The 16,868-nt window shown below is 47.5% G+C and overlaps 1 protein-coding gene across 1 annotated transcript in view; it reads right to left on the bottom strand.

The window, feature by feature from the left end:
- Positions 1-3,869: 3,869 nt before the first annotated feature.
- The window catches only part of LOC144667999 (putative E3 ubiquitin-protein ligase HERC3), a 66,797-nt gene continuing 53,798 nt past the window's right edge, over positions 3,870-16,868 (bottom strand). The window contains exons 20-25 of the mRNA XM_078529738.1: positions 16,109-16,275; positions 15,684-15,750; positions 13,593-13,678; positions 10,359-10,542; positions 5,581-5,680; positions 3,870-4,206 (exon numbers count right to left, since the gene is read on the bottom strand). Coding sequence (XP_078385864.1) covers positions 3,986-4,206; positions 5,581-5,680; positions 10,359-10,542; positions 13,593-13,678; positions 15,684-15,750; positions 16,109-16,275 — 825 coding nt within the window. The 3' untranslated portion in view covers positions 3,870-3,985. The remainder of the gene's footprint in view (positions 4,207-5,580; positions 5,681-10,358; positions 10,543-13,592; positions 13,679-15,683; positions 15,751-16,108; positions 16,276-16,868) is intronic.

The raw sequence follows: 16,868 nt of genomic DNA, 5'->3' as shown, positions 1-16,868 counted from the left end.
GGGGAGTCAGGAGGTGAGTTACTCATGGCATGACTTCTAGCCTCTGACCTGCTCCTGTAGCTGCAGTATTTTTATGGCTAGTCCAGTTCAGTTTCTGGTCAATGGTAACCACCAGGATGTTGATAGTGGAGTGATGGTAATGCCATTGAACATCAAGGGGTGATGGTTAGTTTCTCTCTTGTTGGAGATGGTCATTGCCTGGCACTTGTGTGGTGCAAATGTTACTTGCCACTTGGTAGCCCAAGCCTGGTATTGTCTAAGTCATGCTATATTTGGACATGGACTATTTCAGTATCTGAAGAGTTGTAAATTGTGCTGAACATTGTGCAATCATCAGTGAACACCCCCATTTCTGATCTTATGATGGAAGGAAGATCATTAATGAAGCAGTTGGAGATGGTTGGACCGAGGACTCTACCCTGAAGAACTCCTGCAGTGATGTCCTGGAGGTGAGATGACTGACCTCCAACAACCACAACCATCTTCCTTTGTGTTAGGTATGACTCCAACCAGTGGAGAGTTTTCCCCCTGATTCCCATTCTCTCCAGTCTTACTAGGGCTCCTTGATGCCACACTCGGTCAAATGCAGCCTTGATGACAAGGGCAGTCACTCAGCACGTGATTAGGATGCTTGAATGGTAGAACAGGCTTGAGGGACCGAACGGCCTCCTCTTGTTCTTGCCAACTTGGAAGATTTTCCCACCTGATCTCTAACACCAGTAGGTCTCTGGGGCTAAAGAAAATGCACCGTACGGGGTATCAGATTTTATGTCCCTTAATACAATTGATGCCGGAGCAGATCTTTAAAACGACATACTTGATACAACATTAAGAAAGGCGCAAGAAATTGTAAGAATTGTGTCTGAGAGGTTATAATGAAAAGGCATTAACTCTGTAAAATCAGCAACAAGCTGAAGCAGCAGTCGTGTGGGAAGGGAGCAATGACTAAGAGACCCTCTCGCCCATTCCACACCCAAACCTGGGCTGCAAGGGTGAAAATTCTTTACACTCAATAACTTAGCTCTGACACGAGGATTAAAAATCAATAAATCATTTATTTTAATTAACTATAAACACCCAATAAAGTTTTGAAACTCTGTTTACAAATTAAAACAATTTACATATTCATAAAATGCATTAACAGCAACAATACACAGTTTTCCGTTTCTTCATGAAGCATTGGTAAAAATGAGGGCCAGGGTTTTCTATGCCCGCTGGTGTCAGGCGCCTTCAGTGGCGTGAGCGGGCAATATTGCGCAATCTGTTTCACAACAGTGTGAAACCAGTTTGGGATCATCCGCTCAGCCCGCCGATGGTGTGTCATGTTCCCTGCCATTGGACGTCGGGAACCTCATTGTAACACATCATTATGAGGTCAGCCCGCCAGAATCGTTCCCCCACCCCCCCACCCACACACCGCTGGATCGTCTGCCCACATTGGCAGAAAAACACGTCGGTGTAGAACATGTCTTGACAAGTGCGATGTGTAGAAGTCGGGACTCACCCGCCAGGGCCTTGCTCACATCGCGAACATCCGAGGAGCAGAAGATGCTGGAGCCCGACAGCAATGGCACACTGGAGGAACCTCCATGGTGTGCTGGGTGGATGCTCATGGGCATGGCTCTGCTGCAAAGCAGCTCACGGAAGGTGGAAGGTCATCGTGGATGCTCACAACGGACGATGGTCGAGGGGGCGGGAGAGGAAGGTCTAGGATTGGCTGGGAGTGGAATAGGTGTCGTGGGGGTGAGGTTGGGAGGGGGGGAATGAAGGTGTCGGGGGAAGTTGGTAGTGGGGGGAGTACGAGGGAGAGCAGGGGGAGAAGACAGCAACTGGGGGAGGTAGGTATAATGGGGGTGGAAGATGTAAGGGAAGGATTGCTGAGAGGGGAAGAAGTGCAGAGAGGAGAGGGAGTCCAGAGGGAGGAAGGAGTGCAGAGAGGGGACGGAGTGTGGAGAGGGAAGGGAGTAAAAGCGGAGGAAGAAATAGGAGTCGAGGAAGGAGTCAGGAAGGGGGAAGGAATAAAGCCGGAGGACGAAGTGAGGCTGGAGGAAGAGGTAAAGGCTGGAGGGAGGAATTGGGAGGGGAAGGACTAAAGATGGCAGAAGAAGTAAGGGTGGAGAAAGGAGTCAGGACGGCGTAGGGACTTAAGTGAGTGGGGAGTCCGGGGGGCTGGGAGGACTAAGGTGGGGGAAGGGGTTTTGAGGGGGGAAGAGCTTCCAGCAGGGTGAGGGGTGAAAAGTCAGGGGGAAAGGGTGCAGAGGGGGGAAAGGGTGCGGAGGGGTGGAAGGGGTGCGGAGGCAGTGATGTGCGGGTGAACATGCAAGGGAGCGGTCTGATAGGTCCATGTCTGACCCCTGGGGAGCGAACTGAAGGTGGGCGTGGTATGGAAGAATGGTGAGAAGACCGAGGGCAGTATGAGGCGGTAGGTTGAGGGTTCGACAGTAGCAATAGAAGGGATGGCGAGGGTGCTTAGTGGGGTCTTGGAGGCAGACACGGACCTTGGAGGTGGGAAGCAGAGGTCAGCGAGGTTAATCTGGATGGGGGTGGGATTTTCGGGAAGGAAGGGAACGTGCACGTTCACCTGGACATCCCCAAAGGAAAAACGTTGTGGCTGGTAGGTCACAGAGGGGAGGTGGAAGGTGATGCCGGGGGTGGGGGTCAACTGTGATGGGGGAAAGGAAATTGGTGACTGGGGGAGGGGAAAAGACGGGGGGGGGGGGGGGGGTGGGGCGGGGGCTTACGAGAAAGCAAATCCAGACCATGCTGTCCGAATCGAAGGTGAAGCGACAGTTGTGGCGGGCGAGATCAGGCCGTGGTGGGCAAATGAGAGCCTGCCCGCCATAGAAAATGGCGCGTTTCCCGCAAATGCATAACTAATGGCGCGGATTTGGGGTGGTGCGACATGAAAACCCGTCATCGCAGACGGCGGGTAAAACGACGTTGTACCCGTCTGCCACTGCACTTAGTGTAAATCTGAGATGATTCTGGCCCGAGGGTCGCTGATCCAAAATGAACGCATGGCGATATGCTGAATAAGGCTGCAGAATGGGCATATCATTGACAATGAGATTCACCACCGATGACTGAGAGGTGTTACGTTTTGGTAAGATAAAGATGGTCACGGATTACTTGGAAATTAAGGATTGAAACGAGGTACAGGAGCAGAGGGGTCCAAGAGTATAAATACACAAATCAGCAAAAGTAGCAACACAGGTTAATATGGCCAGTGAGGAAGTAGGATGGAACTGAAAAGCAGGTCAGTTGTGCTAAACTTATACAGAATCTGGATTAGACCACGTTTGGAATAGTGTGTACAGTTCTGGTCATATTATTATAAAAACGATATAGAGGCACTCGAGAGGGTGTGTAGAAAAAAATTCCAACCAGAAATGTGAGCTTATACTAACACAGGGGTACGTTGGCATAGTGGATATGCTAATGGGGCCCATAATCCAAAGGCCTGCATGAATACCCAGAGATGTGCATTCAAATCCCACCACAGTAGCTAGAAAATTTAAACTCAATTGAATAAAACTGGAATAAAAAGTGAAATTAGAGGAATGACTGTAAAAAGAAACAATCTGGGTCACTAATATCCGCTGTCCTTATGGGGTCTGGTTTATATGTGGCTCTAGACTTGCAGAAATGTGACTGACCCTTAACTGCCCTTTCAAATGGTCTTGCAGGCCACTTAGAAGGAGGCTCGCCACCACCCACCCTCTCAAGGGAAATGAGGGATGGGTGATAAATGCTGGCCTTGCCATCACTGCCCACATTAGTGAAAGAATAAAATAAGTAGCTGTATGTGTACACAATATTCATCTGAGCAGAGGGGCCTTAAAGCACTGTGACAGCGCACAATCACTGGATGTTTTCTGTGTTGCACTGAAACAAATGCTCGAATGCAATTTATTTTTAATTACTCAGATTGTTTTAGTCAATCACCAACATTTCTCAGATTAAGTACATTCTCTAGCTGCAAATATTACGGTGGTTGTGCATTGAATTCTTCACTGAATTTAATCGCATGAACTAACTTCGCTCTCAAAATTTCGATGCTGCTGTAGTCGGGGAGGTCCAGGGTCCTGGTACAGGTGTAGGCACGAGGATATGAGGAATCTGGTTCATTGCTCCTGGTGTTAAGGATTGTAATTCTGAAACTCCGAATGCCTCCTGCTGGGATCCTTTCACTTCCTGACAGAAAGGCTAAGAATGAGGGGAAAATGGTCATTGAAATTAAATGATGTTCAGGACAATACGGATCCAAATCTTTTAGAAGGTAGAAGGGAATGTCTTGATGCCCAAATCTGTCCTGGCTACTTGCCTCCAAAAAATAACAGCTGGTGCTCTGTGTAGCCCCATGTCAGTAAATTGCACCAATAAATGAACTGAAAAAAAAAAGCCATAATCTTCAGTGGCCTAAGCCTTTCTCCTTGTCTGGGGTCTCCACACTAGGATCCCCCTGTGCTCTTTGGGGGAACTGCCTTTACTGGCTTTACCTTCCTGGCTCTGCATTTGGTCTCAACACATGCCAGCTCCCATTTAAAGCTGGCAAACCATCCAGAGGGAAGGTGGGAATTTTTTTATGCAACGAGTTGTTACGAGTGGGCAAAAATTTTAGCTCGGCGGGCGGGCGGGCGCACGCCTGACCCGCTCGAGTGCGTTGGCGTCAGGCGGGTGTCAGAGTCGGCAGTCCGCCCGCTGACAATCAAAAGGCTGGTGAAGGCCATTAGCAAGATTATTAAAAGAAATTTTTCGTTGCTCCTCCAACTTCACGGTTGGGGGTGGGGGTGGGGGCGCAGACGAAAAGGCCAAGCGGCCTGTGCAACTTTTCAGGAAACCTCATCCACGGACGGGATGAAGTTTCCTAAAGCAAGTAAAAATAAAAGTGTTAAAACTGAATTAATACCATGTCCCTGGCATGCGACAGAGTCACATGAGGGGACGCGTTTTATGACATTTTTCAATTCTTTATTTTTATTTTTAAACAACTCTTCATCTCCCTGAGGCAGCCCCTTGTGCCTCAGGGAGATTCTGAAGCACGCACTCGCGCGCATGCACAAAGTTTCCACTCGCCCCCGCTCGCCCTCCTCCCCCCACCCCCCTTGCCCATACAGGGAGCACTGAGCGCTGCAGCTCACATTTCACACGGGCGGGCCAATTGCCTTCCGGCCTCAATCGTGGGCGGCGGTTGGCTTCCCGACCACCACCCCCCCCCCCCCCCCCCCCCCCCCACCTCCAAGCCCGCACGACAAGGGCTAAATTCTGCCCAATGGTAACTTTAAAAAGAACAATGTACTTGAAAAGGGCAAAAAAATGCAGGGCCATGAGGAAAGAGCAGGAGAGTGGGACTAATTGGTCTTAATTAATCTTTCAAAGAGCTGGCACCATGGTCCGACAGCCCTCCTTATGTGCTGTAAGCTTCTATGAGTCTTTATGCCATCTTAAGATCCATCCACCTTGGATGGCTACATGAATGACCTCAGTTCCACCAAATGAAAACATCCCTGGCTAGGTAATGGGCCATGTTAAGATGCACACACGTCTGTTATATTCATTAAAATGCACTAACTCACTTACCAAGGAACCGCCTTTTCTTCTTATCTTTCAAGTTCCCAAAGACTTCCCAAAAATTCCTGACCGTCCTGTCAGTCGTTGTATATCCACTGTAATTTGCATTCTGTAGGTATGAAACATAGACTGGTTTGTATTTTTGTTGAGTTTAGATGGTTGAGAGATGATCTAATTGAGGTATTGACATGACGCCTTACAAATCTGTTCCCAACTTTCCCAGAACTCTACGTTTGAATCCGTCCAATCAGGTTTTTGCCCTGCCACAGTGCAAAAATGGCTCTTATCACAGTCACAAATGACATCCTGTGTGACTGTTAATTGTATCAATTGAGGTTAAGTAGAAACAGGTGGAGGACATTGATTGGATGGTTACTTGAGCAGGTATAAAGTGCCACTTATTGGGTGGAATTGCCCCAGATTTGTGCGGTAGCGGGCGGGTAAAACGACGTTGTACCTGCAGGCCGCAATGGCGGCTTTTCATGCCTTATCGTCCCAAACACGCTGCATAAATGATGCATTCTTGGGAAACACGCCCGTTTCCAAGGCGGGTGGGCTCTCATTTGCACTTGTGCTTCCAGCCCATGACTGCTGCACAGAAGACAAGGTAGCCCCAAAAGGCAAAAAGGCTGCAGCCCCCAAGTTTAGCATCCCTCGAACGCCTTTTGGATGCCGTGGAGACCTGCTGTGATGTCCTTTACCCCTGCTCTGGCTGCAGGAGGGGCAGCGGCATCACCAATCCAACATGGGAGGCGGTGGGAGCAATGGTCAGCGCCAATGCCCTGCAAAAGAGGACAGCCACCCAGTGCTGCTACAGGATGAATGGTCTCATCCGTTCTGCCAGGGTAACTCACTCGTCTCATCACCTTCAACTCTCACAAACCCATCACAAATCCGCAGGGACCTCACCCCTCAAGGGACAACACCATTAACTCTCACACACACCCTCACATCTCCATCAGGCTCATATCCCCTCGAGCTCACGTCCTCATCCCACCCATGGCTCCGCTCACCACACAAATGTTCCACGCAGTGCCTTCTTTCCTGCTCACACTCTCTCCATCTGTTTCCATGCAGGAGAAGCTGGCTCACAACAGCAGGGAGAGGTCCCAGACCGGGGGTGGAGTGGTCCACATTAGGCCCCTCATTCACTTTGGGGAACGTGCCATCACACTGACTGGTGAGGGCGTCAACCCTGCCTGTGGTAACGGTGAGGTTGGCAGTGAACACCTACATGAGGATCCTGCACCACATCATCCCTCTCTGAATGCAACTGTGAGGGCTCTCTCTCCTGCTTTTGATTCTGCTGCCATGCATTAATTATCCCTACTTCAGTTCACAGGGAGCTCTGCCAGAGCGGCCGACACCCTCGGCCAGCCAGTCCCTCAGCTCCATCCAGGCCCTCACCTCCAGCTAAGAGGGCAACTCCTCCATTGAAAGAGCTGGAAATAAGCAGCCTGGAAGACCTGTCACAGCGCTTACCCACACCCTCCACCAGCGCAGAGACACACACCTCAGTAGGATCTAGATCTAGAGCAGGCTCGGTGATCACCGCAAGGACACGTCCCCGCAACAGGAGGAGGCAGGTTTGGTCGATCACCCCGGCACTCGGAAGCCTGCTGGAGATCAGGCGTCTGCGAGGTCCAAGTCAGATGCCGAGCCTCTGAATTCGGCCTTCCAACTCATCCTGGAGAGTCAGCAGAATGTGTGGGAACATCACGCAGAGCTGTTGGAAGCCCTCAAAGGAGTGGCACGTGAGTTGGAGGAGTGTGCCTGCCTGCTCTCTGATGAAGTGGTGCCCACATGTGCGTGTGTGGAGGTCTCCATGGGGAGGATGGTGGACGCCATGGAGACCCTGGTCCAGCGGAACACGGAGATGTGTGCAGACCTGCACTCCATCGCGGGAGCCAGAGGTGAGTTCCTGCAGTGGCAAAGTGAGAGGGAAAGGAGGGAGGGGGGGAGAAGTGTGTGTGAGTTGGGGCCTTTCAGAGCCTCGTGTAAGCACTGTCCCACGCACATGGTCCTTCACGTATCAAACCCATCTCGATGTCCTGAGCATTTTCAATGCTGCCTGCTGGGGTTCACTTTCAGTCGTCCATCTGAGCTGACCTGCATCTCCACCCAGCTCATCCTCCCATGCAGCACCTGATCTCGCCCCCCCCACGACTGTCGTTTCACTTTCGCTTTGAACAGCATGGTCTGGACTCACTTTTTTGTAATCTCCCCCATCTTTTCCCCTCCCCCAGACACCCGTTTCCTTGCCCCTATGACAGTTGACCCCCCCCCAGCATTATCTTCCACCTCCCCTCTGTGACCTACCATCCGCAACCCTTTTCCTTTGGGCATGTCCAGGTGAACGTGCACGTTCCCTTCCTTCCCGAAAATTCGACCACCATCCACATTCGCCTCCCTGACCTCCTTATTCTCACCCCCGGGATCCATGTCTGCCTCCGAGTCCCCACCTCGCCGTCCCTTTGACTGCTCGCGTCAAAACTCCATCCTCCCACCTCACTCTGCCCTCGGTCATTCTCACCATTCCCCCAAACCGCGCCCACCCTCAGTTCACTCCCCAGGAGGCAGTCATGGACCCATCAGGCCTCTCCCTTGTATATTCACCTGGACATCCCCCCCTCTGGACCCCTTCACCCCCTGGAAACCCTTCCCTTCCTGGAAGCCCTTCCCCACTCCAAACCCCTTCCCCTGCCCCCCCCCAGAAGCCCTTCCACCTGGAACCCCTTTGTCCTCCCACCCTCTCCCCCTCCGACCTCGCCCCTCCCCCCACTCCCCTTAGTCCCTCTTAGACTCTAACTTCCTCTGTCACCCTTAGTCCTTCCCCTCTCCCGACTCCTTCCTCCAGCCTTGCCTCTTCCTCTAGATTCACTTCTTCTTCCAGCTTTACTCCTTCCCCCTTCCGGCCTCCTTCCTCTACCCTTACCCCCCTCCCCTTTCCGCACTCCTTCCTCCCCCTGGACTCCTTCCTCTCTCTGCAATCCTTCCTCCCCCTGGGCTCCTTCCCCTCCCTGCACTCCTTCCCCCCACCAAACCCCTTCCCTTACACTTTCCACACTCCTTACACTTACTTCCCCAGTTGTCGCCTTATCCCGTTAACCCCTCCTCCCCCCCCTTAATCCCTCCAGCCCTCCCAAACTCACTGCCCCCGACACCTTCATGCCCCCCCCTCCCAACCTCACGGTGACTTTCCACCTTCCGTCAGCTGCTTTGCAGCAGAGCCACGTCCATGAGAATCCGCTTGGCAGGCCATGGATGTTCCTCCAGTGTGCCGTTGCTGTCGGGCTCCGGCATCTTCTGCTCCTCGGATGTCCGCGGTGTGAGCAAAGCCCTGGCAGGTAAGTCCCGACTTCTGCACGTCGCACTGGTAAAGACGTGTTCTACACCGGCGTGTTTTCCCGCCGACGTGGGCGGACGGTTCAGCGGTGGGGGATATGTCTGGGCTGGCCTTATAATGGTACACTGATGTATTATAATGAGGCTCCTGACACCCGATAGCGGGGATCGCGGCCTGTCACTGTCAGGCGGAGTGGACGATTGCAAACTGGTTTTACGACGTGAAATCGATTTTTGGCCTCCTCGCCATATTCTCGCTCAAGCCACCAAAAACCCCCTGACTTTGCTGATGTCTCAGCTCATCCGCTGTTGAAACCTTCACCCATGTCTTTATTACCTCTACATTCGACTATACCAATGCACTCCTGGCTGGTCTTCCACATCCTACCCTCCATAAACATGAGGCCATCCAAAACTCAGCTGCCTGCCTCTCAACTTGCAGCGAGCCCCAATCATCTATTGCCCTTGTACTCGCTGACCTACACTGGCTCCCAGTCAAGCAACATTTTGATTTAAAAATTCTTACCCTTGTTTACAAATCTCTCCTTGGCCTCGCCCCTCCCTATCTCTGTAATCTCCTCCAGCCCCACAACCCTCTGAGATATATGCGCTCCTCTAATTCTGGCCTCTTCTGCATTCTGAATTATGATTGTCCACCACTGATGGCATTGCTTTCAGTTGCCTAGGCCTCAGGCTCTAGAATTCCCTCCTTACACCTCTCCACCCTTCCTTCCTCCTTTAAGTTACTCCTTAAACATACCTCTTTGACCAGGCTTCTGGTCATCTGACACAAATATCTCCTTATGCGTCATACTTTGTTTTAAATGCTCCTGTGAAGTGACTTGGGGTGGGGGGCATTTCATCGCATTGTAGTCGCTATGTAAATGTAAGTTGTTGTTGTTGCATTCAACATGATTTAAAGTGGTGAAGGGGGATCCTGAACAAGGGGACACGATCTTAAATTAGAGCAAGGCCATTAAGGACTGAAATCCGAAGGGGGTTTTACAGATGAAGTATAGCCAAATTTGGATCACAGCCAAAGGAAGGCTATGGATGTTGGGTCAACTGAAGTTGTTAAATACTGCAATCAATAGATTTGTGTCAGGTAAGGTTTTCTAGGCATGTGGATCAAAGTTGGTTAAATGGGACTGGAGGTGTAGATAAGCCCTGATCTAATGAAATGGTGGAGCAGGCTTAATGAGCTGAGTGACCTGCTCCTGTTATATCCCTACCCGATGGTACTTTCTACTGAAATTGGGTGAACGATACAATTCCCACTGGATGATGTTGGTTAAAGTTTACCTCCGGTGATTTTGATAAAATGTGGTTTGGTGTTACAGACCATTGTTCAATGGGCTATGACACTGCATTCGTTCCCTGTACAGACAAGGCAGAAATTGGCAAAGACATTGAGAAGTAACTGTGCAAGCGCGGCACCATACCTGTTCCAGCAGCTCCCACTGATAATTGGTGTTTCCCTGGATAACAGCCCTCAGTTCTTCAGGATGGAATACATCCACAAATGGCATTGTCAAACAGCTCCTGAAACCTTGTGAAAACTCTTCAAATTGTTCCCTCACAGATGTATTAAGTTTGTAATCCACATAAGCATCAACAAACTGCTTCCTATTTAAAAATAAATTAGATTTAGAAGATGTATAGTTTGCCCGACGCCTCTGTTTGATCATCTCAACCATTTTAACGCAATTTCCATTTAATCTATGTGTTGTATCTTTTGTTTTGGACGTTCATATTCTACCCTATTTATCACACTGCCATGGCTGCCTGTGAAATGGGGTTGGACTGCAGATGATAACATATACAGCCGGTCAAGCATTTGACCCAACAGCAATCAAAAACCAGGAGCTCCAGCAGGATAGTGGTGAAGGTGCTGTTCCTGTGCCGATACTTATGGATTGATTATCAATTCCACATTGTTCATTATCAAATTCTTTGTGATAAAATATTAGTGTGTCCAACACTAGTGGCAATTAAGAAATTCCACACCATTCATAATAGTGAATCTTCTTTCAGCAAACCTGCTACAGTAGTTTAATAGCCTAGTAATCCTGAGCTCATTGTAATAGTTTGAGAACTAGGGATGGGCAATAAATGCTGGCCTAGCCAGCGATGCTCAAATCCCATGAATGAATATTAAAAAAAACTGTATTTGGATTAAACAAACATCTGGGAATGAAAAGCGTGGACCAGTAAAAGTGACCGTGATAATGTTTGATTATTGCGTCAGTTGAACAGATTGACTAATATACTTGAGGACAGAAACCTACTGCACTTACTCAGTCTGGCTTACATGTGACTTCTGTCCGAAAACAAGATTGAGATTCACGAATCTTTACTAATTTAGGGTATCAAGGGACAGGCCTGAGGGGCTGAATGGCCTACTCCTCTTGCTATGAATCTTAACTATCCTCTGAAGTAGCCTAGCCAGCCACCCAGGCGAATCAAATTACTGCAAATTCCGTTCCTTCACTGTCGCTAGCTCAAAATCCTGGTCGCCCTTCCTAACAGCACTGTGGGTGGTCTTACAACGCGTGGACTGCAGCAGTTCAAGAAGGCAGCTCACCTCCACCTTCTCGAGGGCAGTTAGGGATGGGCAATAAATGCTGGCCCAGCCAGCGATGCCCACATCCCGTGAATGAATAATTTTTTAAAAAACAGGATAGTGTCATCTAATACTTTACCACTCACCAAGTGTGGCTAATTATATTTCGGACCAATCATGAAATCATACAACTCACAAGCCCGACTTGTCTGTGCAGGCCCTTTTTAGGAGCGATCTCATTTTTTCCACTTCCCCTATTCTTTGTCCGTAGCCTTCCAAAATTCTCCTTCTTAAATATAAGTCTAATGTAATACTGCTATTGATTTCTCACTTTGTAATAGCAGTAACCTTTTTAGCCTTTACCTGTTAAGTAGGGGAAGTATCACTGGGCTATTGAGTCAGATCTGACTTTAAAGCAATGGTCAGTTTGCATCTTCCGTAAACCTCTTTAAAAAACATGCCGGTGTTAGGGAACTTTAATCAGTTGATAATAATCAGCAAAAACAATTAGTTCTGCAAAGGAATATATCTGGGTTGACTGGTGTGTTGCTGAATGAAAGACAGACTCGTCACTAGAAATTTCACTTGGTGGAATAGCAGTAGAGTGAAACTGTTGATAAGATAACAAGATAAGGATGCTGTACTGGTCTATGGAAAAACTCATTAAAACTGAAGCTATTGTTAAGGGATAAGTTAATCAAATTCTCCATATGTGGAGTTGTATTTCAACTTTAGTATGTAATGAAGAACTGTGTGGATAATTATGTGGTGGGAGTAAGAGAAATGTATTTAAACCTGGCTATTTATAATGAGTTGTGAGATTTGTGAGGTGCCTAGGATACTGAGCTCAGAACTATAACACACCTGAATCCCCAACCATCATTAGGTGTGGCTGTAAATGCTAACTTTTAAGTATATTTCTATGTACTATTGTATGTGCTGTATACTTGATACACATAATATTCAACAAATACAACCATTATTAATCTGAGCAGTGAATTATAAGGATGCCTCCTTGAACAGTTGGTGGTAGATGCTTGTGATGTATGTTTACTTGCATTCAATGTATGTGAAGTGTTTTTTTTACTAAAATGAGCATCTTTGGCTGAAACAGTATCGCTATAGCTACACCTCTGGAGGGTAACCATGGATGGGCAGCATATTCTTGTTGGTGACTCCCATATCCTGGGAATTAATTATATTAAAAACACAACTTTTATGCTACATAGTTAGTCTTGAAGGTAAATTTGCAAATTTGTGCTGTCTGTCCCTCTGGCTCCATGAATTGAGGACATTTTGGATACTCTACCCATCAAACAGTTGGCATGCGTGGGCTTTTCTGAGCAGATGCTGAATAAAGCTCCTCAGATCCAGGTCAACCTCTGATGTGTGTTGAGGTCGCAAACCTCAGCCGGGAGGCAAGACAAAATAAACAATAGGTTTCAGCCTCTCTGGACTCAAGCAAAATGAGCTGGGGCATACAGTCCTGGTCTCGAGACAGGTGACCTGCTGGAAAGTGCACATTTGTGACAGTCACGAGGTGCTCAGCTGGGATCCCTTTGCAAACTGCTTTCAGGTCACTTGTGAAGAATGACCGGCCTTGGACTGTGGAGATGAGAGTTTCAGTCTCTGAATACTGGGTTGACATCCAACGGGGTACTTGCATCCAATGGGAAAGGAGTGTCAATAACGCTAATTCCCAACCCCATCAACCCTCATGTTATACCTGGCCATTGGGGAGATAATTCAGACTAGCAGCCTATCCACATTAAAGGGTCTTCGTTATAGCAACAACCCAGACTGACATTTCCTGGATGTAAAAGCAATCTAAGAAATGGGTCGCTTTATGTACATGGAAAAAGAAGAATAACTGAGACAGTAATTGGAGGAGCTACCAGCAACCAATGAAACCATACCACGAAACCTTCAAGGGACATGGGGTATAATTGCATGCTGTGTGCATTATTAAGTTATATAACCATTCTTAATTAATACACAACACTAGGTGCTAAGGTCTAGATATCTACATTTGACTGAACATTATTAAAGTCCAATCAAAGAGCAACTTAATGCAATAATAATTGAACAGTTTATATTAATTGATAACATTTACCTATTATGCTTTTGAACAGGGATTTTGCTACCATCAGGAATGAGTTCCACTTTCACTCTGCTCCCAGCAGCTGCTTCTTTGGATATCTGCAGAAATAAAACTCTCAAAGTTACAGGATGTACTTTTTTCTCCTTGTTTGTCCACAGTTCACAACCATATTCTACAATAAGTTCAAACTTCATCACACTTACATTTTCATTTAGTTGTACAATTCACATGAATCCAATCAACTCATTTAGGCTCTTTAAGCATTGCTTTTTTTCTCCTAGCTGATTTTGCCCTTGGGGGGTGAGGAATGGGGTAGGCCTATTGCCCTTACCTCACCATGACCCCACCGTGGGTCAGGGCTCATTTTGGATGGTTGGCAGGACCCCTACTACCCCAGAGACAGTCCCACTCTGTGACTGTACACTAAGAACAGGAGAATGCATAGTTAAAAGGGGCAGAACAGTTCCTAAAGTTGTTTTATTTAAAGAGTTGCATCATAAGCTAAGGGCTCTAAGAAGAGTTAAGGGGAATTTAAGAGTTCAATCCTCACCCTCCCAACATTGTCCACAGTGGATAGTGTGAAGTTGCTTCTATTGCGTGTTTTATATATGCCTCAGAGTTATGAGATGACACAGCTGTTTCTATGTGTGCAGAAACTTTATTTACAAGAATTTTCTCCAATGCTTTAAAATGTCTACTCCATGCTTATAGCTCATAGCTTCCAGATCTTTCTGGCAGCTTGCTACAGTTTGTTTATTTTAGCTCTGAGTCCACACCCAGGCTTAACTAATAAAGCACAGTGAGCATAGAACAGTCTACAGACCACATAAACACAAACACATAACAGTTGAACACTCCAGCTTCCAAAGAACGCAGCACAACTTGAGCAACCAATTTGATTTTTTGATAACTGAGGCCCTTTCTGCCCTTAGGTGGATGTAAAGAATCCTAGGGAACTACTTGAAGAAAGATAGGGGAGCGTCCCCAGTGCCCTGGCCAATATTTAGCCCTCAACCAACAACATGTAGAAAAAGACAAATGCCCACATTCCTGCTGTTTGTGAGAGCTTGTTGTGTGCAAATTGCTATCAGTGCTTCCTAAATTACAACAATTACTACAATTTACATGTACTTAATTGGCTGTAAAGTGCTTTGGGATGTCCTGAGGTTGGGGCGCTACCTAAATGAAAGCTCTGTCTAGAAGCTAAACCGACTTCTCCTCATTTTATCTCGTTATTCCTCATAATGAGCTACCTCTGCGGCTTCTACCAGTCCCTTTTGTAACTTGGGTAGAGGTTCAGCAGAGTTCCCATTTGCCCATGTAAGCAGGATTTCATTACTGGAGCTGGATTAAATTCACTCCTCTTAATTTTTTCTTTTCACCAGATAGACCAAATTGGTGCCGAGACGGAAAATAGAGCAAAAATGAACAATTTCACTGGACTGCAAGGCTGCCTAATAAAAACATAAGACCATAACAGGAGCAGGAATAGGCAGGCCATTTGGCCCCTCGAGCCTGGTTCACCATTCAATAAGATCGTAGCTGATCTGATCTGGCCTTCAACTCCACTTTCCTGCTTGTTACCAATAATCCTCGACTCCCCAACATCCATTCCAATACTGGGTTGATTATTTTTCAGGCCCCTGGGCTAACCTTCTACAATGAACTTTGGGCCGCTCATTACAGCACTGAAGAGGCCTCACGCCTGTTTTAAGACACCTCGGGGAACTTGTGCTGCCCTGAGCTGCTTTGCATAGAGCACAGTAAAAGTTAAGTTTAATAATTTTGAAATTATTGTAGAAGCCGGCTGCCTGGCCTCAAAATCTGCCAACACGGCTTCCAGGAGAAATGTGTTTCCCAGGACAGGCAAGCTGCTTGTGGAGGTACAACAGGCGAGCTGCTTGTGGAGGTACAACAGGCGAGCTGCGGTTCTCCAAACCTGTGAGGCCCAGTCTCAGCCATCCTGGTCATAGTGCACACTACTAATTCTGGTCTATTCCTGTTCCTCTCTGCCCTCTAGTCTGCATGGTGGTCCTTTCATTTTACTTCAATTTGTTAGTAGCTTGAAAGACAATTAGTGACCTTGCACAAGTGTTAACTTACAGTAAAATCCAGGCCAAAGCACTCTTCAGTGTCATCGTACTCGTAGTCCAGAACATCCTGGAGTGAGCTGTATTACCGAGAAAAAGATGCAGCCATTGAAAGCTAGTCCTTAAGGTTTGTCATTGTATTGCCAGTTTCAAAGCAAGATTTGTATCAGACTATGCAAATTAATTGCAAATTGGTTAATTTCCATTGATCAGAAAGTGTACATCAAAACAAACTGCAAACTTTATATTTGAAGTTGTCATTTTCATGACTAACTTGTCGTAACTCTTTGTAATACTTTTACATTAGTGTATAAACGGGTCTTATTTTCCCCATATCATTGAACCAATGACGAGAGGTCCATTTTACATAAGTGACCGACATTAAGTTTAGATAATTTGGTGGATTAAAGCGTGAGGAGACGCTTGAAGTTCACTCACTTTCCTCCTGTTGGTGAGAGTTCCTTCAGGTCTTCCAGTGTTGGCTGCACGTGGAGCAGCTTCTTGTACAAAGCCAACGGGAAGTTAAAATTGCAAATAAAACCATTGGATACAGCAACTCCACAGAGAATTCCCACCAGGTGAAAACCATCATCTATTTCTGGTTCCTGTGCATATTACAAGAGAAATTGAGGTGTCAGCTGTGGCTCAGTTCATAGCACCCTCGCCTTTGAAATCAGAAGGTTGTGGGTTCATGTCCCACTCCCGGAAAACCAAGAACTGTGAATGTACTCGAAAGAGTTACAATCTGTGACTGTTGATAACTCGAAAGAGTTACAAGAGAAATTGTAAAATCCTTCTTTGCAAGGTCTTCACAAAACTTCGGAACAACATAACCTCAGGGCAGAATTTCACCCATGGCTTGGCGGGAGCGGTCAGAAATCTGCATGCGATTGGGGGCCGGACCGTGATTTCACGCTGGCGGGGGGGGGGCAGCATGAAACGCGAGGAGCAGCGCTCAGCGCTGCCTATGTGGGGGGGGGCGGGGAGCGTGCAAGCAGGGCGAGTGCAAATTTCGTGCATGCGTGCTACTGCACGCTTCCTAATCTCTCTGAGGCACAGCGCGGCCTCAGGGAGATGAAATGCTATAGAAAAAAGGTAATGAAGAAAATAAAAATAGAATGAAACATGTCCCCTCGTGTGACTCTGTCACATGGGCAGGGATATGTTATTAATTAAGTTTTAAAATTAAAAAAAAAAT

Source organism: Cetorhinus maximus, chromosome 1 (assembly GCF_964194155.1).
Source record: "Cetorhinus maximus chromosome 1, sCetMax3.hap1.1, whole genome shotgun sequence".
In the NCBI taxonomy this organism is placed as follows: Eukaryota; Metazoa; Chordata; class Chondrichthyes; order Lamniformes; family Cetorhinidae; genus Cetorhinus; species Cetorhinus maximus.
Note: the sequence above shows the minus strand (reverse complement) of the source record. Positions and strands in the feature narration are given on the sequence as shown.